We start from the raw sequence: 25,136 nt of genomic DNA, 5'->3' as shown, positions 1-25,136 counted from the left end.
TTTTTTTTGAGTCTCGCTTTAGACTCCAGCACTAGTCTGCCAGCATATTTATTCCCCAAACACCTTGATATCTCTTTTCGAATTCATTCAAGTCCTGGTGCATTCTTTCTCCTTGTTCTTCACTAAAAGCTCCCAGATTTTCTGGGAACCAATCGAGGTGAGAGTCGAGAAAATGCAGTTTCAGACTCATTAAGCATCCCATTTCTGCAAAATTTTTAATAAGTTTTGCGACGATGTTTTTGTAATCAGGATCTTTATAGTTTCCAAAGAACTTCGTTGTCACCTCCCTAAAACTTTGCCAAGCTGCTTTCTCTTTGTCATTCATCTTCCTCTCGAATTCATCATTTTTCAAGAGATCTCTTATCTGTGGTCCAGTAAAGATGCCTTCCTTTATTTTTGCTTCCGAAAGTTTAGGTAGTACTTGAAAAATATGCATGAAAGCGGGACTTTCATTTCGGCTCATAGCCTTGACAAGCTGTTTGATAATACCTAATTTTATGTGCAAAGGTGGAAGAAGGACCTTATTAGTTGATATCAAACTTGGACCTATGATATTTTTTTCGCCAGGAATCAATTCCTGCCTCAAAGGCCAGTCTTTTTTCACATAATGCAGATCTCTAGCTCGACTGTTCCATTCACAAATGAAGCACGGAAAAGAAGTATTTCCAGATTGTTGCCCTAGTACAATTGTAAATATCTTTAAATCTCCACACAGATACCACTCATTTTCTTCGTACTTCAATTTTTGTAACAACAATTCTAAATTATGGTATTCTTCATTTAAGACAACTGAATGAGCAACTGGCAGAGGGGCATAAATATTTCCATTATGTAGCAAGATTGCTTTCAAACTTCTTTTTGACGAATCTATAAAAAGTCGCCAATCGCTTGGTGTATATTCTATATCGTTCTATTCTATATCTATATTCTATATCTATATATCTATATTATTCTATTCTTTCACTAACTCTTCAATATTATGGCAATAAACTAAATTTTTCATTTTTGAAAAATATTTTCGGAAAGTTCGTTCTCTCGAACGATACAAAGAAATTTTTGTTCCTGTAGAAAGACTTTTTTTTTCTTTTAGTCTGGATGCTAAAAGTTCTGAGCTCTCTTTCGAGAGTCCTAAGTCTCTGCAAAGATCACTCACTTCATCTTGGTCCCATTTCTCAGCATCTGCCGTATTTTCCTCAAAATCTGACTCTTCTGTGCTAAAATTTTGACTCTCATCACATTCCAATGATCCATCTAACAAATCTTCATCATTTAAATCTTCCAGTTCCTCTTCATTTATTTCCTTGCTATCATTAGTATTCGTGTGAATAGGAACTGGAAAATTCACAGATCTGACTTGTGGATATGAAATTAAATTTTTATTCTTTCGGTTGTAACCTTTCACGTTTGTTAAACAGAAGAAACAGTCGGTAGCATGATTTGTTGGGGATCTCCATATCATTGGTTTAGAAAATACCTGCTTGTTAATTTCATTAAGAACACTACGGCATCTCGAACATATAGTTTTGGGAGTATATGAGTTGTCCAATGAACTTGTATCAATACTATAAAGTTGTTTATATTTTATTTTCAAAGCATCTGAAAATACAAATTTTTTCTTTTGTGGAATAAACTCCCCACAAACAATAAAAATTGTTCACGTCAATAGTACATGACAAATGTCTTGTAGCATTCGACTCTACAGAGGCCAAGTTTTCCACCACTGTAGAGCTACGGTCGCTTGATGACGACGCCTGCGGGCCCGCTTCCCCACCTTGACCAGCCGCCGATTCTGGGTATCCGAAACCCTGTCTCGTAAATTTTCTACGTTTAGTTGCCATGACGGCGTAACCCAGGGACTTCGCCGGATAGTGAGACAACTCCGTTGCACACCGTCACCACGGGGAGGTGCCCTGGTTGCAACCAAACCTAAATTCTGGAATCGAAAGCTAAACTCAAAAAAGATATGTATGAATACATTTTGTTTGTGCTTTATATTCAAATTACCTTAGAATGACCTTGTATGACCTCTAGGATAGGTCGCGGGTTTAAACAATTTATGGATTCGGATTCGGGGACCTCAAAAACATACCCATGCATTTTTTCATATTTTTCAGACGGTTATTTCTCTACTTGACCTACAAATTTCCTACGAATGACCTTGAATGACCTCTAGGAGGGGTCGTGGGTTCAAACGAACTACGGATTTGGATTCGGGGACCTCAAAAACATACCCATGAATTTTTTTGGATTTTTTCGAAGGTTTTCTCTCCACTTGACCTTGAAATGACCTTGAACCTGATGTGATGAAGCTTAACCAATCCGCTCATCGTAATCAGCGACCCAAAAAACCTACTGGGACCAGTCCGCTTCCAGAGTATCCTTTTAGATCAAATGTTGACCTGTGTTATTAAGGCCGAGACAACAATTTTTTTCAAAAAATCACTGTAGCTCTAATTTTTAAGATTAAAAGTTCCGTCTGGCATCAATTTATCAAAGAAGAATTTAATTTGCTATTAAAAAATTCTCGAATTTTTTGTTGTCGAAAAAATTTGTTTAAAACCATTGGAAAGTTGAAGAACGTGGACGAGACAGTGCGCCGGACGGAGTGAGGGAAGCCGCCCTGATGAAAATAAAACGTAAAACGAGTGTCAATAAAACGTTAATTGGAGTGTGAAGGAAGTGTAAGGAAGAAGTAACAGAAACGTAAATTAAACTCGTAAGAAGCGAAAATTGGAACATGAAACGGAAGGAAGCGTCAACTAAACGTTAAAGAAACATTAAAGTATACAGGGTGCGTAAAAATCCGGACAAATCAAACAATTTCTTTAAACATATTTTTAATGAAAAATTAAATATTTTTAATAAAAAATTAAATATTACAAAAAAATCCTTTTACATGACACTTGGGGGATCCCCGTAGAGCAATTATTATCGATATATCCCCCATTAGCTTGAATGACAGCCTCTGTTCTCGGTCTGAAACGTTCGCATGCACGCTGTAATGTAGCAGTGTCCAACGAATGTTGCCTCGAATAGCGGCCCTTAATGACGTCACATTGGGATGCCGAGATTTATTTGTGACCTTTTCAACTACGCTCCATACGTAGTAGTCCAAGGGACTACTGGGCTTAAATCTGGGCTGTTGGGAGGCCAGAATTCCTTGGACCAAAACATATCGACGTTGTCTGAGAGCCAATTTTGAATCAAATGACTTGTATGAGCTGATTCACCGTCCTACTGAAAAATATATAGTCTTCCGGTTGCCACAGTTTCCATCCATAGTTTCACTACATCCATCAGAACGCGCAAATACACTTCTTTTATGACAGTTTCTCCTTTTTTAAAAAAATGTGGTGGCATCATCCTCACTCGACACAACAACTTGCACGTGAACATTGGCTGGAAATTTTATTCTGGTGACAATAGGGACATCCAGGATTATAGACCATCATTCCTTGATTTTGGCATCAACAGTAAAAATTTTTTTGTCAGAAAAGAATCTGATTCGTTCCAATGCTTCGTTTTTCAAAGAACACAATAGTAGATTGTCAACTTGACTTGTCCTGGCAGCTTCAGAGAATATCTGTCGTATCTTTAATGTGTACGATTTGTATCGAAGGTCTTCTTCGGCAATTCGATGCATTGTTGGTTCGCTTACACTAATAATCGATGCTAATTTTCGCAACAATTGCCCTGAGTTATTCCAAATCAGCGCTTAAGCCCTTTTAATGACTAATCCTCGCGGTGTGACTAATCCTCGTTCTTTCGAGTGACTCTTCGCTGGTATACTGGAACCTTTATTGGACTTGTTGTACCGCTCAGTGTGCAAGGGTGCCGCTCCGGGCACCGTTTATAGAATTATGGGTCAGCCGTTAACCAGTCCTACCGTAAGGTATGACGTTCCGCTCAGGCGTGTCCATCACAGATTGGACATGGCGGTATCGTTTAGGAAGGGCTCGAGGTTTCCAATTAATCTAAGCCAACGTTCGTGGTAAGAAGTTTTATTGTCACTTACGAGTATTCGATGTGTTCCAATCTTCTCGCAGTAATGCTCGCAGTAACGGAGATTCTCACAGTAGTCGTGTGTCTTCTTGACTTTTTGGAACCATCCGCAATGCTCGAGGCTTATGTTTTTATATATACAAATTAGGCCGAATTAATGCGTGATTGCATTTTAAAGTAAAGTATGTCGTCAGTTTTGAAATCAAAAGTAGGTGACTTGATTTGTGATGCTTTAACTGCTGGTCTGCAGAGAATCTGCAGACGTAGATTTTGGGTATGACCTATTTGAGTCATAACATCCTTCCCTCATTGAAAAAAGAAAACGAAGGGTTGTCATTTTCTTTTTTTTTCTTACGCGAGATTTGTTACATTCGCCGCGCGATTCTTTCGTTTGTTGATAGTTATACAATTATTACAATAATTACAATAATTAATATATTGTAATAGTACTACTTAAAATTGTATATATAATATTAAGTGTACAACTTTGCTTCCGACGTTTTTCTACAGATGGCTTTAGCGGTCAGTGGTGGTTGAAATAAATAGATCATAGAAGTCATACAATAAACTTGGGCATCTGTCAATATAACCCCATAGAAACATTAGTCGATTTGTGTCTGCATCATAAAGTTATTCTCGATTGAAAATATCAGTTTACGAGCCAAATTCTCGTCATTTGCGGAAGGTTTTAATTTTCTGCTTCAATATGAAGAAATCTGCGGCTGAGACTCATCGAATGCTCTCAAATACTTATGATGAGGCTGCTATTAGTGAAAGAACGTGGCGTGAGTGGTTTCAACGCTTCAAGGTGATTTTGACGTCGAAGATCAGCATAATGGTGGAAGAGAGAAGGTTTTCGAAGATGCAGAATTGGAGGTATTATTTGATCAAAACTCGTGTCAAAATCAAGAAGAATTGGCACGATCATTGGAAGTGACTCAACAAGCCATTTCAAAACGCCTCAAAGTCATAGGAATGATTCAGAAGCAAGGAAATTGGATGCCATACGAGTTGAAGTCGAGAGATGTTGAACGGCATTTGTTTGCTTGTGAACAGCTGCTTGAAAAGCAAAGACGGAAGGGATTTCTGCATTGCATTGTGACTGGGGACGAAAAATGGGTTCATTACGATAACCCCAAGCGCAGAAAATCATGGGGAGTTCCCGACCATGCTTCCACGTCGACGGCCAAACCGAATATTCACGACTCCAAGGTCATGCTCTGTATTTGGTGGGACCAGTTCGGCGTAATGTATTATGAGCTGTTAAAACTGACTGAAACAATCACAAGCGATCAGTATCGAACGCAATTGATGCGTTTGAGCCGAACATTGAAAGACAAACGGCCGCAATACAACGAGAGACACGATAAAGTGATTTTGCAGCATGACAATGCTCGACTCCATATTGCAAAAGTGGTCAAGACATACTTGGAAACGTTGAAATAGGAAGTCCTACCCCACCCGTCGAATTCTCCAGATTGCTAGCTCTGACTATTACTTTCGATCAATGGCACACGGCCTGGCTGACCAGCATTTCCAGTTTTATGAAGAAGTAAAAAATTGGACCGATTCATGGATCGCCTCAAAAGATGATCAGTTTTTTCGACGCGGGATTCGTACGCTGCCCGAAAGATGGGAGAAAGTAGTGGCCAGCGATGGACAATACTTTGAATCATAAATGTATAATCAGTTTTTTACAATAAAGCCTCGAATTTCGGAAAAAAACGGCGGAAGCAAAGTTATACACCTAATAAATTCCGGCAGAAGTAATGAATTTCGTGCGTTTTTTAATTTTGCTGTTAAATCTTGTAGTTTGACGCTTAAATCCATTAATTCCGTCGGGTCACGAATAATTTTTTTTAATTTTACTACTTCCGGTTGGCTTAAGTCCTTATGCTCTAGTTGATTTCGCACACGGGTTAAATTGCACTCTGATTAGCGAATTTGAATGGTTGTAACTTTGATGGTTCCTATTGTTTTTACAATCATGTCCGCAGTTGTTAATTTACATTCTCCGTATAGCGCAACTTCTCCCGTTCTTACAATTTTCATTTTATATTCCTCACGATTTTTACAGTCTATAGTATTTATTTGTTCATAAGGGGTAAAGTATAATCATGTTCGTTGATTTTCGAGGGCTATCCATATGGAATGATTAGATTCAATGTATCGCGTGTTACACATATCTTAGAATTAGAATTTTGCACATACATTTGAATTTCACCTAACGAATTTGTGTTTTCATGGTATATAAGATTGGTGTGTTCGCAGATATAAATATAGTTAATTTGTTTACATCTTACGCTTAAATCTTCGCATGTTAACATCATATAATGCTGATTTTCGCTATCTACGGCTATTATGGTCTGATCTACTTCAGTCAGAGCATACATTATCGTGGTCGGATATGGGTAATGGTATGACCTTGAGTATATCATATTTCGGATAAGAGATTAGAGGGAATTTCAAAATGGTATATTTGGTTCGTCATAATCGCACTGACAGTGATGCATTTTTCTATCAATAATTCAATTTCACTCAAGGATTCTGAAAGAGAAATGGAGTCCTAATGGCAAATGTACTTGAGCTTTCAGGCTGGTTACGATCTCATTTATTGATGTAATCCCAAGATGTAGTCTTCCTTTTTTAAGAAAAGTGAGATGGTTGATAATAGAATTTATATCTTGTAAGATGTCCGTAATAATGGCGTTTAGTGTAAGAAAATATTCATCCATCTCCTCTCTTAAGTTCTGTTTGGCCATCTTGCTATTTATTCTAGTGATAATGTTAAAAAGTAATTGAGCATTGTAGCTGGTTACTTCTTGTAACTCATCGACATGCGCGAGTGTGGTGTTTAGAATTTTTCATTGATTCGCCATGACATGATGAAGTGTTTGCTGTTTATTATTTAGAATCGCAATTTGTTCGCAATTTGATGATTTTTTTCATCCGAAGCATCCATAGTGCCAAAAAGTGCTTTAGCAATGGATCCACCTATTCCATCAATTAATCCACATTTTTATTTTGGAATGTTTGATAAATGGTGTTTATTCGATCGGCTAAAGTAACTATTTTATGATTTTCCGCTTCGATTAGCTGTTTCATATTTTCGTATGTTTCGCGTCCTTTTGTCTGGATTTTACACAAGTGATGAGCATGATCGATATAATCTTGTAGTGTGTAAATTCGCTTATTTATCGAGCCAATGTCAATATTTATCACTAGCTTCCATGATGATTCTGCTTGATACAATTCTCCTAGTTTTTCATAGTATAATCCTGGCTCATATAAAAAATTTTTTACTTCGTAAGCTTCATTCTTTATATGTCACCCGGTTGTTGAACCAGCAGTCATCAACTTGAAATAAATGTATCAGGTTATTGACCGGTGTATTTTGCTGATACTATGCAAAAAAATTTTTTTTATATTTTATTATATTTCTTTTCGCCTTTCTTTTGCTTTCTTAATCGTTGCTATTCAATTATACTGTAATCATGTTGTCTCATATACCGCTACAGCGTGCTGATTCAGTTCATGGTGTTGTAAATCAAGACGAGTTATAGACGATGTTGAATTTACTGACCGGGAGGTTTAAGATTTGTTGAACTTCATTGAGTTTCTTAGCGAATCCTCGGAGGAGGAAGTACGAGGATAAGATGAGATAGATACGTATGCTTAGACATAACTTATATATATTTTCATCTTCCTTCCATCTTCTTTATTTTATTAGTTCTATATTTCCATCTTCTATATTTTATATTCGATAAATGCTTTTAGACGATGTGTATACATTTAATTTTTCGTCCTATTTTTATCTTGTAATTGACAGCTGATAATTTCTCGATAATTTCGCATGGTCCTGTCCATAATGAATCTAATTTTTTCGATCGATTTCTTCGCAGAGTTTCGTCGTGGAGCAATACCTTGTCTCCTAGTTTAAATAAGATAGCTTTAGTGTTTTTATCATATTGTTCTTTGGCGGCTAATTTAACTTTAATTATATGTTCTCTAGCGATTCGATTGGTTGTCCGTAGTCGTTCTTTTAACTCCTTGACATAATAGTCATAATAGTACATAGGATTTGGAGATTTTGTCAGTGCAGAGAGTAACGTCGGTTTGGTATCCAAAAACTAGTTCTCGAATGGAGTATATCCTGTTGCTGTGTATGGAGTAATATTGTATATGAACATGGCGTATGGAATCCATTCATCCCAGTCTATTTGATCCGCATTAATGTAATGTCGCAAATACTTTCGCCAGAATACGATAAGAGCGTTCTAACGCACCATTGCTTTCAGGATAATACGCAGTTGTCTGTACTTTACTGATTTGTAATAGTTTACAGACATTCTTCTTGATGCTTCCATGGGTGCTTTCTATATAACTAATCTGTGCTTCGCGGGTTTTCTCCATGTCTTGGTCCATTCTTGATGTGCCAACGTTTCGTGGGCCTTGCAGTCCACTTCATCAGGGCGAGGAGCAGCCTGATACTAGTTTACAGACATTTTTAAACATTTCACTTACGAAGTTTGTGCCCTGATCGGTCAATACTTTGTTAGATATTCCATATTCGAAAATAATTTTAAATATAAATTGTTTTGTTATTTCGGCGGCTTCTTGATTTAGTATGGGAATAGTTTTACTGAATTTAGTGAGATTATCTTGGAAGGTCAATATATATTTATTTCCATGGTTGCTCAGCGGCCGACGATGCTTAAAGCACATTTCTTGAAAGGTCGTCAAGCTGTATTTGTGATTTCCAGTGGCGCCTTTCCTTTGTTCTGCCTTTTAATTTTTTTCTGGCATGTCTCGTATCTCGCGATATAATTTTCTATGTATAGTTAATCCTGGCCAATTGTGTTTCAATCAAATCCGTTTAATAGTTCTTTCCATTCCTTGATGTTTTCCTAAAGGTGAGTTGTGGTATTCATAAAGTATTCGTTATTTATCTACGTCGTTATATTCATTCATTTTATCGTTATTTCCCTCGTGTGTGTCTTCGTTTGTCGTGTCTTCTGGTGAAGTAATAATATTTATGCATCGGCTTAATGCGTTCATGTGCATCTTGCCTGCACGGTGAATAATCTCGTATTCCTCTAATTTGAATCTCCATCGAATTAATCTTGATCTAAAGTCAGTTACATTAAACAACCACTAAAGGCTCATGATCAGTTACTATTTTAAATTTTGTGCCATACAAATATGGTCAGTAAACTTAACTATCCAAATGGCTAATAATTCTTTTTCGGTAGTGTTGTATTTACTCTCCGCTCTTGACATTATGCGACTAGTGTATGCTATTTTATCTTTTAGTGTATGCTAGTTTATCTTGATCCAAAGTCCCTTGAGAGAGTATAGTCCCGATTGTGTAATCAGATGCATTGATAGTCACAAGAAATTCTCGTGTGAAATCTGGATATTGAAGCGAGTGCGGTAATCAATTTACTTTTTAGCAATTCGAACGCATTTTGTTGTTCGATTGACCATAATTTTAATTTGTGCTGTCTCAGCTTATTGATTATTTCGACTTATGCTCCTATAAACTGGCTCTGTACACTATGTTATCTAGGTATACTAAACATTTAACACTTTGTAATCCAGTTAGAACAGAATTCATCAATCTTTGAAAAGTGACTGCATTTTTCAGTCCGAAGGGCCGATTAAATTCGTAATACCCATAAGCGGTTGAAAAAGCAGTTTTGCCTTTATCCGACTCAGTCATAGGAATTTGGTAGTAACCAGACGCTAGGTCTAATGTAGCAAAGTATTAATTTAGCGTTTCCTAGCTGATCCAATATATCGATTATATTAGGCAGAGGAAAAGAATCACCTATAGTCAAGTCATTCAATTTTCTAAAGTCTACGATTATACGTAATTTAGATGTTCCTGTTGCATCAGTCTTTTTGGGTACAAATAATGGCGCGTTTCACTGACTATTTCTTGATCTATTTCGTTGGTTATTATTTCGTCTTTAAGCATTGTGCGTATTTGCTTGTGCACTTCTTCCTTATACTTCTTCCTTATGCTTCCTTATGCTATCCGATATGGTTTCACATTAACAGGCGCACTGTCTACCTGCGTGTGAATTTCATGTGCGACAGTATTAGTATGCGTCAATGGATCTCCTTTCAAATGGAATATGTCATTGTACTGCATGCAGATTTCTGTTATGCTCTTCTTTTCCTCAGTATTTAAATGTTCTAACTTTAAAGTATTTTCGATGCAGGTGTTTCTTGAAATTACTGTCTTAATTTCTTCTTCTTTTTCTTCTCCCTTTTATATAGACGACTCACAAATGTCTTCTGACGCTATTTCTATCGGAGTTACGCAAGATACTTGCATTTCTACATGCGTCTCCGGTATTTATGATATTGATCAGACAGAGATGATTTTTCGGCTGTACTAGACAGTTTCCAATAAGTATTCCTGGTTGCGCTTCTTCGGCTTGAATTATTCCTGTAATGTTCGTAGTTGTGGTGACTTCTATGATTGTCTCGCGTCTAGGGTTGATTCTTATTATTTCAATATGCTGTCTCTTATTTTTAAAAGCTTGTTGCTGTAATCGCATTTCGCAAGATGTTTTCGTAGGAAATCAACTCCAAGTAGCCTTCGAAGTCGATTGGAAAAATCATCTGCAATTATATATATGGGGTGTTGTATCTGGCGTTCACCTAATAGTATAGTAGCAATTATTTTTTCTATAACAATTATTTCGTATCCTGTAACTCCAGCTAACGTCATTTTGTCTTCATATATGAACGTTTCTCTCCTTAAATTTCGTAGTTTTACGAGGGTTACTGCTGCTCCAGTGTTGAAAAGAAATTTAGTTTTTCCTTTCTTGAATTCTTTGATTTGCAAATTTATTAAATCCAGCCCTGCCACTGGCTCGTGGCATCTTAGTGACTTGCGAAATTTTTAGTCGCGTGTAAATTTTGGCGGTTTCATCTTTGCGAAATCGGTTCTGCTCCTTCCATCACCATTTTCTGCTGTACCCTGCCTTCGAGTTTTTCCGTCATGCGTTTTCATGCTTCCTCCTGATGCGGTTCTTAAGCGTCCATTTAACATTCACTATTTGTTACGGATGTGTCCTGTCTTTTTGCAGTAATTGCAATATTTTGCAGCTGTATTTATGTTACCTTATCCGCTCGGCTTTGGCAAATGTTGGTCAGCGTATCTGCTGTTTCGGCATTCTTGACCACTGTGTACCATTTTCCCACATTTTTGACAATATGATCCTCGGTGATGATTTGACAAGTTTAAGTATTGAGGGTTCCTTGGCTCCTACCAAGTGGTTCCTCGATTTTTTCTTCGGCAGTGGCCCCTGCTATTGCTTCTTGCAGTGTAGCATAATGTTGTGACCTCACAAATAATTTGATTTTATCTCGCAATCCTATTTGGAAATTCTGTAGAGCTTGTTTTTGGATAGCATTTAGAATTATGCGTTTTTGTTTGCTATTATGCTCCTGTCCTTCGATCATCGACTCATATATTCCATTGATAGTTATCGATTCTCAAGCCGTATTGTCTAGCGTTCTCGTCCAATTTTTGTTTAATAGTATTACATTCTATTTGTAAGTGAGTAGTGCTTCTTTTGCTAAGATAACAAGTTTCTAGCTCCGATTTTAATTGTTGGAAGTCATATATATATATATCCCATGTCTCGAAATCTATCATTGCTTTGCCTTTTAACTTGGTGCACAATATAGCATCTAGTAACGTTCATTCATCTATTGGATTTATGGTTTTTATGGCATATGAACATGCGCTTAGAAATTCTTTTAGTTTAGCCTGTGAATTTCTATCGAATTCGGGTTATCATTTCTCATGCTTCTTAAGTTTCATACATTCGTTTACGTGTGGGTATTGATTGCGTACGTCCTCAGTCGTACGTCCGTAAATGTTGTCTAAGCGATAATCATTCCTCGTGTGTGTCGCGTGCTGAGTATTTCGATGATCCTCTAATTTATCTATTCTTTTATGCATAGTTTCCATTTCTTCCCAGAGTTCTCTAATTCCCAACATTACATTGCGTAAGAGATCTGTTTGCAAATCATTATATCGTTTCCAGCTGGTAACTGTGGTTCCATTACAGCTTGCACTAATTCTTCGGATGGGACTGTCAGTACTTGTCGTTTTGCACTAGGCAGAGTGCGATGCATTTCTATGACCGTGTAATTTTCTTTGGGATTAAAAATGCTACTGTCGTATGACGTAAGGGAGTATTCCCGTCTGAGAGTGACTTTACTCTTTAGAAGTTCTGTTATGATTTATTCGCCTATCGTCTGTGCTATCGTCACTAAACATAGAGGTATCGTCGTCGTTTCCTGTTTCGGAATTTACGATCTTGTTATTTTCATGAGAGTTTTGTTCTTCGCTTGAATTTAATTCGATGAGATTTTCTCGATTTTCACGATTTATAGTATTCTCGCGATTTTCGCGGTTGTCACGATTCTCGTGAATCTCCCATTCCGTCTGCTACAGGTAGTGAATTTAACCGTTCTATTGCGCGCTGTGCTTGTGGACTTAATAACCACGATGCGTTCGGTGGAAGATTATCAGTATTGTCCGACATTCACACGGTTTGCAAAAATTTTCGACTTACAGTAGAAGTACAGTTAGTGCTTATAGTTTGCTTGGCCTAAGCCGCATGATCAGCTCGCTTACCGATGTTGAAGTTGGTCGATATACGTAGTCTGCTCTGCTTAGTTGTGACATGCGTTGTCCTTGAGTGAATTCCGGTAAGGCTGGATCCCACTGCTGCCACCAAATGTTGTACCGCTCAAAGTGCAAGAGTGCCGCTCCGAGCACCGTTTATAGAATTTACATTAACCAGTCATATTATCAAGGTACGACATACCGCTCAGGTGTGGCGGGATCACAGATTGGACGTGGGAGGTGTCGTTTGGTAAGGACTCGAGGTCCTTCAATTAATATAGGCCAGCGTTCGTGGTGTAAGAAGGTTTATTGTCACTTACGAGTACTCAATGTGTTACAATTTTATGACATCTCGCAGTAACGGAGATTCTCACAGTAGTCGTGTGTCCTCTTGATTTTTCGTAATCACCGGCGATGCTCGAAGCTTATGTTTTTATATATACAAATTAGGTCGAATTAATGATTGCGTTTTAAAGTAAAGTATGTCAGTTTTGAAGTTAAAAATAGGTGATTTGATTTGTGATACTTTAACTTCAGAAAATCTGTAGACATAGATTTTGAGTATGATTTTGGATCATAACAAACTATTCTAAAAATATATTATATTTTATCATAACGTCATAAATGGTTGATCTTGAGTATCCAAAGAATTGAATTATTTCCGTTGCTGAACGCCCAGCGAGGAGGCCTTCGATGATAACGACTTTTCGATTATGCTCTTGATTTCAACATTGCGGCCATTTTAAGAATATGACTGTTTACTAGAAGCATCAGGCTTTTTCGGATACCAACAACAAGCTCTGGCGGAGACACAATATAGCGAAAAATTTAAATTGAGATTTGTCCGGATTTGGATGCACCCTGTAGATAAGTTCTTCGGCAAGCACGAAGCAGAATGTTCGTTGAATGTAAACGGAGCGTGATTAGGCAGTCTAGAGAACATAAACGGATTATCGTCGAATTCTTAGACGAACGTGAATGAAATGTAATCGAAGTCCTTGGTAAGCAAATGATATTTTAAAATATACTTCATTTATTCGGTAAATATCTAAAAAAAGTGCTATCTTCTTGGAACCCTAGGGGCTCACTTCAAAAAATTATTTTATTAGAACATAGCTGAAAAATCTTTCGGCTGAAAAAAATGCTACGTCTTTTACCCTAATCTGTGCAGTTTTTTAAATTTGAGAAGTTAGTTCTCACTAAGTCTCTCTGGTGGCGGTGCCGCGTACTACTCAACGACGCTTTGTTTACGTTCGCTGTACAACTCAATGACACTTTAAAATAAATTTGTTTTATCTCTATATTCTGGAAGCGTATTTGAATAGTCCGTATACTTTTTGCCGAACGTTTTCTCAATGAACAGAGAACAGAAAAAGACCCTTTTCGGTGTTTATTTTTTTTTCTACTGAACTAATAGATCGATTTTAATGGTCCACGTTTCATTTTGTAGATATTTCGAATATCTACATTTTTTTACCGAATTTTTTTCGATACAATCAATATCTTTCGTTTTATAAAAAAAAAGGTGCTTTTTGCAACTATTCGATTTTTTTTGCATATTTTCTTCACAAGTTTTCTTCTTGAGTCTCAAACATACGCATTTCTTTTCTGATGGCTTTTCCATGAAAAGAAATGATGGTTATAATTTTTTTCCGGTAAAATTCTATTTCTACTGAACTATTCTTGCAACTCGAGTTTATGAAGGAGGGATATACTGTATAATGCGCATGAAAAATCATAAACAATTAAATATTTCATAAACTATTGCGTTTTAACGCAAATAAATAAATGATTTATACTATTCTGGAGGTTCATTATACTTAATGGGAGGATACTCATTGTACTTAATGGGAGGGGTACACTATTACTATAATTTATTAAAACTTATATGTTATTTAGAATGCCCCCCGCCCCTTATTGATGCCTAGGGTCGCTGAACGGCCGAGATTGCCGAGAAAACATTTTCGGTCGCTTGAAATAAGCGACTAATATGAGGAGCTCGCTGTCTTGTTCACTCTCAGCGCGCCGCGAAACACGGACATGAGCTCGTGCTTAAGTGTGTGGTTACCGGTTTCGCTAGACTATCGTCTGATTCTGTGTCGCCACTGTCAACGCAGAATCATAGTATAAGTAGAGCACTAGAAACGTATATATTCGTCTATCATTTTTATTCCTTTTCTCACTCCCTATTCTGTCTTCATTCCATCACTGAACTGTGATGGGTTATGGTCATTACAGGTTATGATTTGTATTTGCTGCTTGAAATGTAGCTCCTTTCATTCCATTTTGCTCTCAAAATCAGTTGAATATCTATTGGAATATTAGTGCAGAACCTGAAGAGTGTCTAGCAAATTCAAGTTATTTTTAGTTAAGGTGCCAAATATATATGTCAATTTGAAGAAAAGGAAAATGAAATTTCTCTGCGAGGAAATGTAGTGATGTTTATTCACAAGTCATGTATTTATTTTACAGCAATACAGCAAATTGTCGACGAATATTATCCGCAGGAAATTTAAATAATCGAATACTTTTTTTTTATTTATTGATACAGTTTACCGCAATACGGCATTTTATAATTTTTTTTTGCTTTCGTCAATATATAATATTTTAGTTTTTTTTATACCTTCTTTTCGTATTTTAGTTTTATGGTAAAATTTCGAAGTGCAGAAATACATAAATATGAAGCTACAAGGTTTCCAACAGAAGCGATAACCTATCACAACCGTAACGATCATAACATTCTCAGCTCAGTGGGATTAGAGCAAAGAGTGGGAAAAGAAGTAAAAATGGCGGATATGCGAATACTCATATTTATAGTGCCTTAGTATAAGTACATACAGTATGGACACTGAACTTTTTATGTGGTCCCCAATTTTTATTGCGCATGCACGTCGATTTCCAACCAGGAATGTAGCTGCCTTCAGCAAGTTTCAACACGCACGCACGCGCGCACGCACGCTCATCATCCTTTTCTATATGTAATAAATTATTAATTTATACATAAGAATGAAATGATACGTAATGGAATTATCTTTATTATTCCTTATTATAGTCTATGATATTTTTACAATGTTCATAATATACAACTTACCTTATTAGATAATAATGAAATAAATTCTATTTCTAAATTTTGTTTTCTTCACAATTCTACTTTAACAATAATCTTGATATATGTTCTGTGGACACACGACGCCGTGACAGTTTATAATGTTTATTAGAGAGCCTATAATCAGAGTGGCGTCATACGAGAGATGATTTATTATTTTATAAAAAATATGGTCAAAATTCTACGAAAGAGAAAGAGATATACGGTCTCAGTCTATCCAACAGACTGTCAGTTTTTAGGGTTAGGTGCAACAGCATTGAACGACATAGATACGTAAAGGTACATTGATAAAAATAAAATTATTGAAATTATTTTAGAAATAGAGGTTGGATGTACAATACCGTTTTGTAACAATTCATTAAAAAAAGGATATGTTATGAAAATAATTCCGAAAGACACAAAACGCCCAATAAATTGGTTAAAGAGTATAAATGGCAAATATAAAAATTGGACACCGTCAAAAAATTCATCTGTATGTGAGGTAAAGTAATTTATTCTTTATAAATAATCTATTTAAAATATTAAAATAAAAATGTAACATAAAATATACACAGATTAATTATAATATCTGAAGTGTCTTGGCACTAAGTATATGTACAGTCATCATATTGGTTACGAATTTAATTCTTTCTCTTTTTGTCGTAATCTTTTCAATTATATATCACTGCATTGTGAGTCTAAATCAAATAATATGATAATTACGATATTTAATATATAATATTTTATGAAATGGTATATACATAAAAATGGTATATAATATTTTTCTGAATTTTTTATTTCTTTTATATTATTACAGATGCATTTTACAGATGCTCCTAAAATGTAGGAACAGAGAATGGATAATAAACTAGCGCATTTAATAGCGTAAATAATGTGCAATAAATAACGTTTTGTATAAAGTAATGTGCAATATTACAAAATGTACAATATTGCAATAGTACAAAATAAATGAAATTTTATAATAAATAATATATGTAAAAGTTTTATTATTTTATATACAATATTTATTTATTATATACAATATTTATTTATTATTTTTTAATTTGTCACAATTTTTGAGCATTTTTTAGCATGAATTCAAAATTTAGAAAATAATGCGTTTAAAAAACTGGAGGGAATGGCTAAAACATGACGGACCAATCACAAGTGATACCCGTATGGCGCCACTCTGATTATAGACTCTCTAGTAATCAGAAGTCCCGCTGGTAGAAGTCGACATTTCTGCTTTCTATACTACTTATTTTACTACTAGCACGAATTCTGATTAGCTGCTGCTTTTCCGTTTTCTGCTTTTCCATTAAGGTACGAATGCGCCCTTATTACTTATTAGATACCTGATCACTCTATTACGTAATATCATCACATAGTTTTATAATTAATTAATATTAATTAATATTATTATTATTAATTTTTTTCGTTTGATATTTCATACTTCTGATTAAACAAGATTCAAATTAATTCCCACAGGTTATATCTATTCTCTGTTCGACAGTAACATTTGCGTGAAAGAAAAGAATCGTGGAATCTTTCCGACATAAGAGACATAAGACACAAGAACATAAAATATCTCGTAAACTATAATACTGTGATTTGTTATAATTCTGAATACAGCCAATGTAAAGAAATCATATGATTTTATTTACAAAATGGAAAATTAATTTTACAACACAATTAATAAGAGATGAAGATCTAACGGCCGAAGTTGGATCTTTAATGCTTAGATAATTCCATGTAACTTATATATACTATACAGTAAGATCTAAAAATTCTGGAACGGTTAATATAAAAAAATATTGATTTATTTGGAAAAATATTTCAGACAAAGTTGTAGAGTTTAAAAAGATCTATATTGATTTTTTTAAAAGATCTTTTAAACTCGCACACCGTTTGTTCTTGGGTGTCGCCAATGTCAGGTCAAGGTCACATCGGTTTTATTAAATGAAATGCACTAGCTATTTTTTATTCCAGAATCTAGTAGCTAGTATATCAAGAGCTTTCCAAAACATAAAGTTCATTTTCATCAAGTACTTTTCAAGTTATAAGGCTTGAAAGTTACAATACCGACATTAGCATTATCCAAGTCCGATCAATAATTGAAACCTCTTGAACATTATTCAAGGTCATGTCCTGGGGGGTCGATTCTGTATCTTCAAACAAGGTGAAAATTACAAAAATGAACAAATTTATTAGATGTTGACCAATGAAATTATCATTATTCTAGTAAGTTCGCTCACTTTTGTAATTTTCACCTCGTTTCGAGATACAAAATCGATCTCCTGGATAACATTTATTAAAATCAAGACCATAGAAAGTTACTATTCTTATTTTCATTTGAGTACTAAAAATTCATTTTTACGTAAAATTGGATTTATTCGACGCGTTTTTACATGAAACGAAAGAAGTTAACGACTATCAGGATAAGAAATTTGTCAGATTTGTTACATTGATGGCATATAGAAGGACATAAGAATGTAAACAAGGCTACAACAAATATTACTTATATGATCATAATATGAACAGGAAAATATGTATTTCTAAAAGTTTTTTACACAGCCAGTTTTATAACTTTTTAAAATTCATGCAGTGATAGAAAACCAATTATAGTAGAAAATTTTTAATTTTTTTCATATTACATCCCTTAGTAAATAATTCTTACAGTTCTAGTATATATATTACGTATTATATTATAAAACATACATAATTAAAATTTATTACATTTATTGCACTATTTTTGCCAAAAGGTCATTCTAAAAATCAAAGAGAATTACCACATAAAGATAGGTTTTGTAATATATCTTGTATATATGTTCATATATTAGCAATGTTATTGTAGAAAACAAACAATATAACTCTTCTTTAACTGTTAACTTTAACTGTTCTTTAACTTATGAAATAAAGATAATAAATAAAATGTTTGAAATTATATAATATCCTAGAAACATATTGAAATAGCTATATATTCATATATATTCAGTTAATACAACAATCCTGCTGAGAATCTACTCCAGGTGGGAATGGAAAAGTGGGATTACTTCCGAAATCAAATTGAAAAGGCAAGAACTGTTCGCCAAAAAGATCGTCAGGTGCTTGACCATAATTTTGCATTTCCGTCATAAATTTTAATACACATTCAAATCGATGTTGTTTAATATCTTCTGTATCGTCTTCCTTTTCTTTTTCCAATTCAATACATACCTTACATAGAATATAAATATATATAAATAAATATATATTAATTGTGTAAAGCTTCCACATAAATCATAGGTTGGTTAGTTTATTAGTTTATTATTAACATACCTTTTGCATCAATTCTGACTGTTTTGTATACCTCTCTAAATCAGAAGCATTTAAAGTTGCTTTATGCTCCTCTAACCATGCTGGATATTTATCAGATAGTTCTTTCAATGACGGATAAAGAATTTCTTTTGACAAAAGATGCTCCATCATTCCTTGCATAAATGGTAATATATCACCAGTATCGCCGTCAAAAGATGTTTGTTCAAGCATAGCTGCTACATCTGTTTCATTCTAAAATGTATTATTTATTTTGATCTTATCAGAAAGATGAATAGAAAATAATATTACTTATTTACTATTATTGGTTACTTTTATAAATTTTAAAAAATGTTAAATTGTAAAAATCAATATAGGCAAGTATTATTGCTATAAAGATAACTTTTATGAATCCTTATATGGTACAACACACAAATCGGTATATTATCGATACGAATCTGGATATTTCGAGTCTGTTCACTTTTCCACTTATTTAAAGTGATTCAAAAATATTTAAAAATTCATGAACATACGTTCAAGTTTCTAGAACAAGTTTCTAGAATAATGTCTGAATTTCGTTTTAGACAATAATTAAATGTAATATAATTTACTGAATTTTCTTAAAAAAAATCATAAGTTGAGTAAAAGTGTAATTTGATTTAAAAAAAATGTAACTTTTTATAATAAAGGCATATAAAAATGGCTAACTTTTTAGTTTAGATACAAACAAATGTTTTGAAAAAAAAGTACAAGAACTTCAAAGGACTTCGTCATAATCTTATGGAAATTGGGTTTCGGCGGAATTGAAATTTTGATATGTTGTAGCTTTCGGCATCCTGAACAAATGTCTCCATAGACACAACTCTCGAGATCACAATCCTTCGCTCGCTACGAATCGACAAAGTAAAGATCAGTAGGCCTAATTGCAATAACAGGCTATATATTACGGGAAAAGGATTGATTGGATTTCTGGGGGTTGTGCCTATGGAGACATTTGTTCAGGATGTTGAAAGCTACAACATATCAAAATTTCAGACAATTCTGTCGAAACCCAATTTTCATAAGATTATGGTGAAGTCCTTTTTAAAAAAATATAATTATTTGAGCACACAAAAATAAGAGATTTTTAATAAGCACGCGCACGCGCGCACAATTTTTTAATACAATTTTTACTTTGCACAAAAAGGATACATTCGGTACAATTCTGAGTCATTATTGTATAAATGCGGAATCGAATTACATACTATTTACAAGGAAACTGACAGCTGCAGTCGCTTTATACTGCGCACAGATGTTCTCCACTACAAATTTTTTTTTAATAAGAAAATAATGAATGAAAGATTAATCGAATTTTTAGTGAAAAATTTGCACGAACAGAAATCGATCGAATCAGACACAAAAAATATCCAATATTGTACCATATTAAAATAACTATTAATATAATTATTAAAGTAACTAAATTTGTCACTTATGATCTTATTTTAATCTTTCGTCGGTCATGCGAAATTTCGCATCTTTCGTTAACAATCTAGGTTTTTGAGGTTTAGTACAAATTTTTATATTATTCTAGACAATATAAAAATCTGAGAAACAATCTTATAAAAACTTTAGTAACTGTTACTATCATAGAAATCGGATTTTACTTATTTTTTACAGATTTACCTATCAGAATTTATAATTAAAAAATCGATTATATCTTCAAGGTTAATTTAGTCAACGGAGGCTTAAAATAAAAGCATCATACACTATACAAGTTGACTTGAAAAGAAAGTTGTAAAATATCTAAAAAATAGTTCGAGAAAAAAAATGTCATGCAAAAATTGTAGGATTACAATGAATCACTTTGCGATATCTCATTTGATCTTGACCACAAGAGTAGATATAGAGTTTCACTTAATGTGTTTACAACACTCGTGTGCATCATTTCATCCTTGTTTGACATTCGATTATTACGAAGCTGAAATGACGCTCGCGAGCGTTAAGTGAAACGCACCCATAGAGCAGCTATCAAATTAACTTTAAAATTTTTAATGAAAACCTCTTTTATTCAATATTATAGCTAATATCATAATCTCTTCAAAACATTACAATGAAATTCCTTGATATTTTCGTATTTTTCGAGATGAATTGATAACATATTTATTGCTGGCATTAACATTATTCAAGATGTTCGACTGATGGCCAAAACTTTTTGGATGTTATTCAGTCATATGTCAAGGCCATCAGAGATTATTTTTTATTTTCATTTTAGGAGTGCCTCATACATCTGTAGTCATATATGAAGCTGCATGAAATATACCATTGTTTTTTGCGAATGAGTGGATTAATTCAGTCACATCCTGCACTTAATTTTTCCTAGGATGTGTTCCACTTGTAAGTATCATTTCATTCCTATTATCATCAAATATTAAACAAGAATGAAATGATGCATGTCAGAGATGCATGTGAGTGTTGCAAACATTAAGTGGAACGCATCCCCTAATAGTGTGAGATACGAGCTGCATTCTCTTAATCCTTTCAAGAATGTGAGATATAAGTTGCAGTTAATCCTTCCTGAATACAGTGAAGTATAAGTTGCACTCTCCACATGTCCAATCAAGAGAATCTCTCTCTTATCCCTTGCTTTGATCTTTGCGACTTTTAATTATGAATGTTTCAGCATCCTCCCACATCAAAATTCCCAAAAAAAATTCTATTTATTTGTAATACCGTTACTCTCTTTATCATTATCTTATTATACGATTTGACAATGACGAATTTTTTTTATAATTGTAACAGTTATATTAAGGTTGGAAAGTCACGCCGGTCTCACGTAATACTAAAAAAAATTAATTCGCCATTTGTAACTCATTATTTTTTAGTCGTTACTTATAACAAGGTAATATTACTCGTTGCTTATAATGAAATAATGTTACTTATTACAAATTACTTTTTTCAGAAGTAAACGCATAATAATGCAAGTTGTTTAAATAATGCAAGTTGTTTCAAAGTGACTTTTCCAATCTTAGAGCAATCTCTCTTTAGTTAATTATTATTACAGTCATAAAAAATTGCAATCATTATCAAATTATTATAAAAAGTAAAGAAATAGTAACTTTTCCCCAATTAAAACATACTATTTGGCATTTCCTTTGAGTCTACTATACAAGGAAAAGGAAAAAATAGAAGAGATCAGAACAAATCTCTGTACTGAAACATTCATCATTGAAAGTAGCAAAGATCAATAGAAGAGTTAGCCTGTACCGTAACAATTCTGATTGATCTCTCGCTAGCAATTATCTCAGATTACATCTCTATAATGCGAGTTTAACTTCAAATGTCTACAGTTCGTTAGCTGTTACGTTGGAGCTAAAGCTCTTAAGAAAGATTCTAGAAACAGATCCAAGATATATTGTGAAAAGAATGATGATATTCTATATCTTGTGGTCAAGGAGCATTAAAAACACAAATATGTTTTATTTTTAAGACTTTACAAGAGTAAATCAATTCCCTAAACATCAGTGACTTAAAAATGAAGCAATCCATTGTGCTCTTGGAACCAGATGGCACACTGGAATATGACGTAAAACTTACAAAAATTAAAATTAAAAAAAGAGGAACAACTTCCAATGACTTTAACATACATTGTCAAAGTTATGTTTAAGTCCTGAACAATATTCAAGTTTTTAGCTGTCTCTATACCTAAAATTTATTAGTTAAATACTGAAATTAATATCTAATAATATCTGAAATTTGTTAACCTATATTTCAAAAAATACTTAATCAAAAGGAGTTTCATCATAGTGTTTTAAGATCTTGATAACTAATAAGAGAACATTGAATAAAGTTTCCAAACAAAATTTAAAAGTTAACTTTGAGAGCTCCTCTATATTCAAAGTTAATGGATATCACTATCAATGTCAATATCATCGCCATTTCATACATTTGTTGAAATCCTACAACTTGTATTTGAAACACTTCCCAAGATGTCTTGTCTTTGAGATATTTCATTGATTCAATATTTTTTAATTATCCTTATAAAGATTAAATACCTGTAAATTTTCAGAATTAGCAGTTAAATCCTTCAAAACTTGTGAAACAGCTGACTGAAAGTCTGTATTCACATTTTTTTCATCCATTGCATTATTGGCCGACATTTGTCCAAGCTTCTGTAAAGCAGCTTCCAGTTCGCTATCTTCTGATAATAAATTATTATTCTACAAATATTTGTTTAATGTTTTTTTTCATATATTTTTAATTATCTCACCATTTTGCAATAAATTTTGTAAATTTTTTTCAAATTGATCAGCTGTTTGTTTGAGAAAATCCTCTGTCCATTTCTCCTCAGACGTTTCATGTTTATCTGTTTGCTTCTGTGAATTTGCTGTATTTATGTCATTGCTTTTTTCGACATTTGATAAGGATACTTTATCAAAATCTTGTAAAGCACCTAAACAAACAACAAAATTTAATGCATATTATATATACATATATATATACATATATATATATATATATATACGGCAGTTTAAGATATTTATAGTTTACAAAACAAATAATGATATTACATATAATGATATTAACTACTATACTTCCTTAATGTCAAAGATATGTATTTAAAATTACAAAACAATTTATTAAGTAAGTATGAATAATTTATTTGTTTAATGACCGTAGAACTGAACTTGCGACATAGATTTCCGTAAGGTTAGATCGATTTTTTTAAACATATAAGATATACTTACTATCCAATAAATCGTTCAAATCTTGATTTTCTGTTTCATTATTTGTTTGTTCGATATTATCAGTCATATTTCCGTGATTTTTTAATATCCTATTACACTCTTTTCACAGAGAGAGAACTATCACGTATGGTTCTTCTTCTTCAAATCCCTAATTGGTTTCCAACCTAGGCCATCTTCATAAATTGAGGTGCGTTCGGATTCCCTAGATATTCTATTGTACAATATAATCAGGCCTTCTTTTTGGCTGAATTTTTGCACCAGTGCATCTTTCTTCCTCTTCTTTTCTCGAGAATATCGATCATATAACTTTTTCTCTAGAGTCGAAACGTGAAAAGTGAAAATTTTTATGCATGCATGTATGAACATATACACACATATTGGGTCATCTAAAAAGTATCCGCGGTTTTTTGTCACTAGATGTGTGTTGATGGTCATATATCTAGTGACAAAGTACCGCGGATACTTTTTAGATGACCCAATATATAGCTTAAAAATTTTTTTTCTCTAGAGTGGAAACATGAAAAGTGAAAATTTTTATGCGTGATGAACATATACACACATATTGGGTCATCTAAAAAGTATCCGCGATACTTTGTCACTAGATATTGGGTCATCTAAAAAGTATCCGCGGTTTTTCACTAGATGTATGTTGATGGTCATATATCTAGTGATAAAGTACCGCGAATACTTTTTAGATGACCCAATATATGACCATCACACACATCTAGTGACAAAAAACCGCGGATACTTTTTAGATGATCCAATATATAGATCAAAATGTAAGAATCAACCAACTACAGTCGAGCATTCCCCTGTCGTTCGACTGTAACAGGGGAATACTCGACTGTAGTTGGTTGATTCTTACATTCTGATCCGGATTAAACTCTCGGTGAAAACTAGGCTAGTCATGAAACTTTATCCCCAGGATGGAAAGTGAAAAATGAAAATTTTAATTATTGAAGCTAATGAAGAAATTGTTTACTTTTTTTACTTTTTAATCTAGGTCTGTTCTTTTTGACTAAACTTTTGCACCAGCATCTTTCTTCCTTTTCTCTCTAGGGTATCGATTATGTAACTTCTTCCCTAGGATGGTGAAAAATGGAAATTTTTTTGTACATGGATGGAGCAACCTAAAATTGTGCTCTACCATTCACTGAGCGCTATATAACGGCCTAAAGGCATTAGAGAAAAACAGTAATAAATAAGTAAGAAAAATGATATTAAAGATTATTTACGTTACTAATTATAATAAATAAACATTAATAATAGATAAATCCCTTTTTTGCTCAGTGAGCGCTCAATGAGCGATCGTCGCTTCTGAATGTACCTACTGAATTAACATTTGAATTCAAAATGGCGTCGAAGTACTATCCTA

At 33.9% G+C, this 25,136-nt stretch overlaps 2 protein-coding genes and 1 pseudogene across 4 annotated transcripts; all 3 read right to left on the bottom strand.

The window, feature by feature from the left end:
- Positions 1-1,565: 1,565 nt before the first annotated feature.
- On the bottom strand, positions 1,566-2,097 carry LOC105148524 (uncharacterized). Its single transcript, XM_087404069.1, has 2 exons — positions 2,005-2,097; positions 1,566-1,933 (listed from the first exon to the last, which is right to left on the bottom strand). Exons 1-2 carry the CDS (start codon positions 2,095-2,097, stop codon positions 1,697-1,699), a joined length of 330 nt encoding a protein of 109 aa, XP_087260195.1. The 3' UTR covers positions 1,566-1,696.
- An 8,180-nt stretch (positions 2,098-10,277) lies between these two features.
- LOC147910758 (uncharacterized) lies at positions 10,278-12,718 on the bottom strand (annotated as a pseudogene).
- Positions 12,719-18,362: 5,644 nt separating this feature from the next.
- Pex19 (peroxisomal biogenesis factor 19) lies at positions 18,363-24,910 on the bottom strand. 3 transcript variants are annotated; one of them, XM_011060307.2, is made up of 6 exons: positions 24,744-24,910; positions 23,762-24,075; positions 23,284-23,466; positions 23,069-23,233; positions 19,062-19,292; positions 18,363-18,959 (listed from the first exon to the last, which is right to left on the bottom strand). In XM_011060307.2, the coding sequence occupies exons 3-6, from the start codon at positions 23,371-23,373 to the stop codon at positions 18,735-18,737; spliced, it is 711 nt and encodes a 236-aa protein (XP_011058609.1). In that variant the 5' UTR covers positions 23,374-23,466; positions 23,762-24,075; positions 24,744-24,910; the 3' UTR covers positions 18,363-18,734. The 3 variants fall into 3 exon arrangements, with proteins under 3 accessions (XP_011058609.1, XP_011058608.1, XP_011058606.1); XM_011060306.2 differs by having other exon boundaries at positions 23,069-23,211; positions 24,744-24,908; XM_011060304.2 differs by lacking the exon at positions 24,744-24,910 and having other exon boundaries at positions 23,069-23,214; positions 23,762-24,115.
- Between the last annotated feature and the right edge of the window lie 226 nt (positions 24,911-25,136).

Source organism: Acromyrmex echinatior, chromosome 1, assembly GCF_024713525.1.
Source record: "Acromyrmex echinatior isolate Ae372 chromosome 1, ASM2471352v2, whole genome shotgun sequence".
Lineage (NCBI taxonomy): Eukaryota > Metazoa > Arthropoda > Insecta > Hymenoptera > Formicidae > Acromyrmex > Acromyrmex echinatior.
Note: the sequence above shows the minus strand (reverse complement) of the source record. Positions and strands in the feature narration are given on the sequence as shown.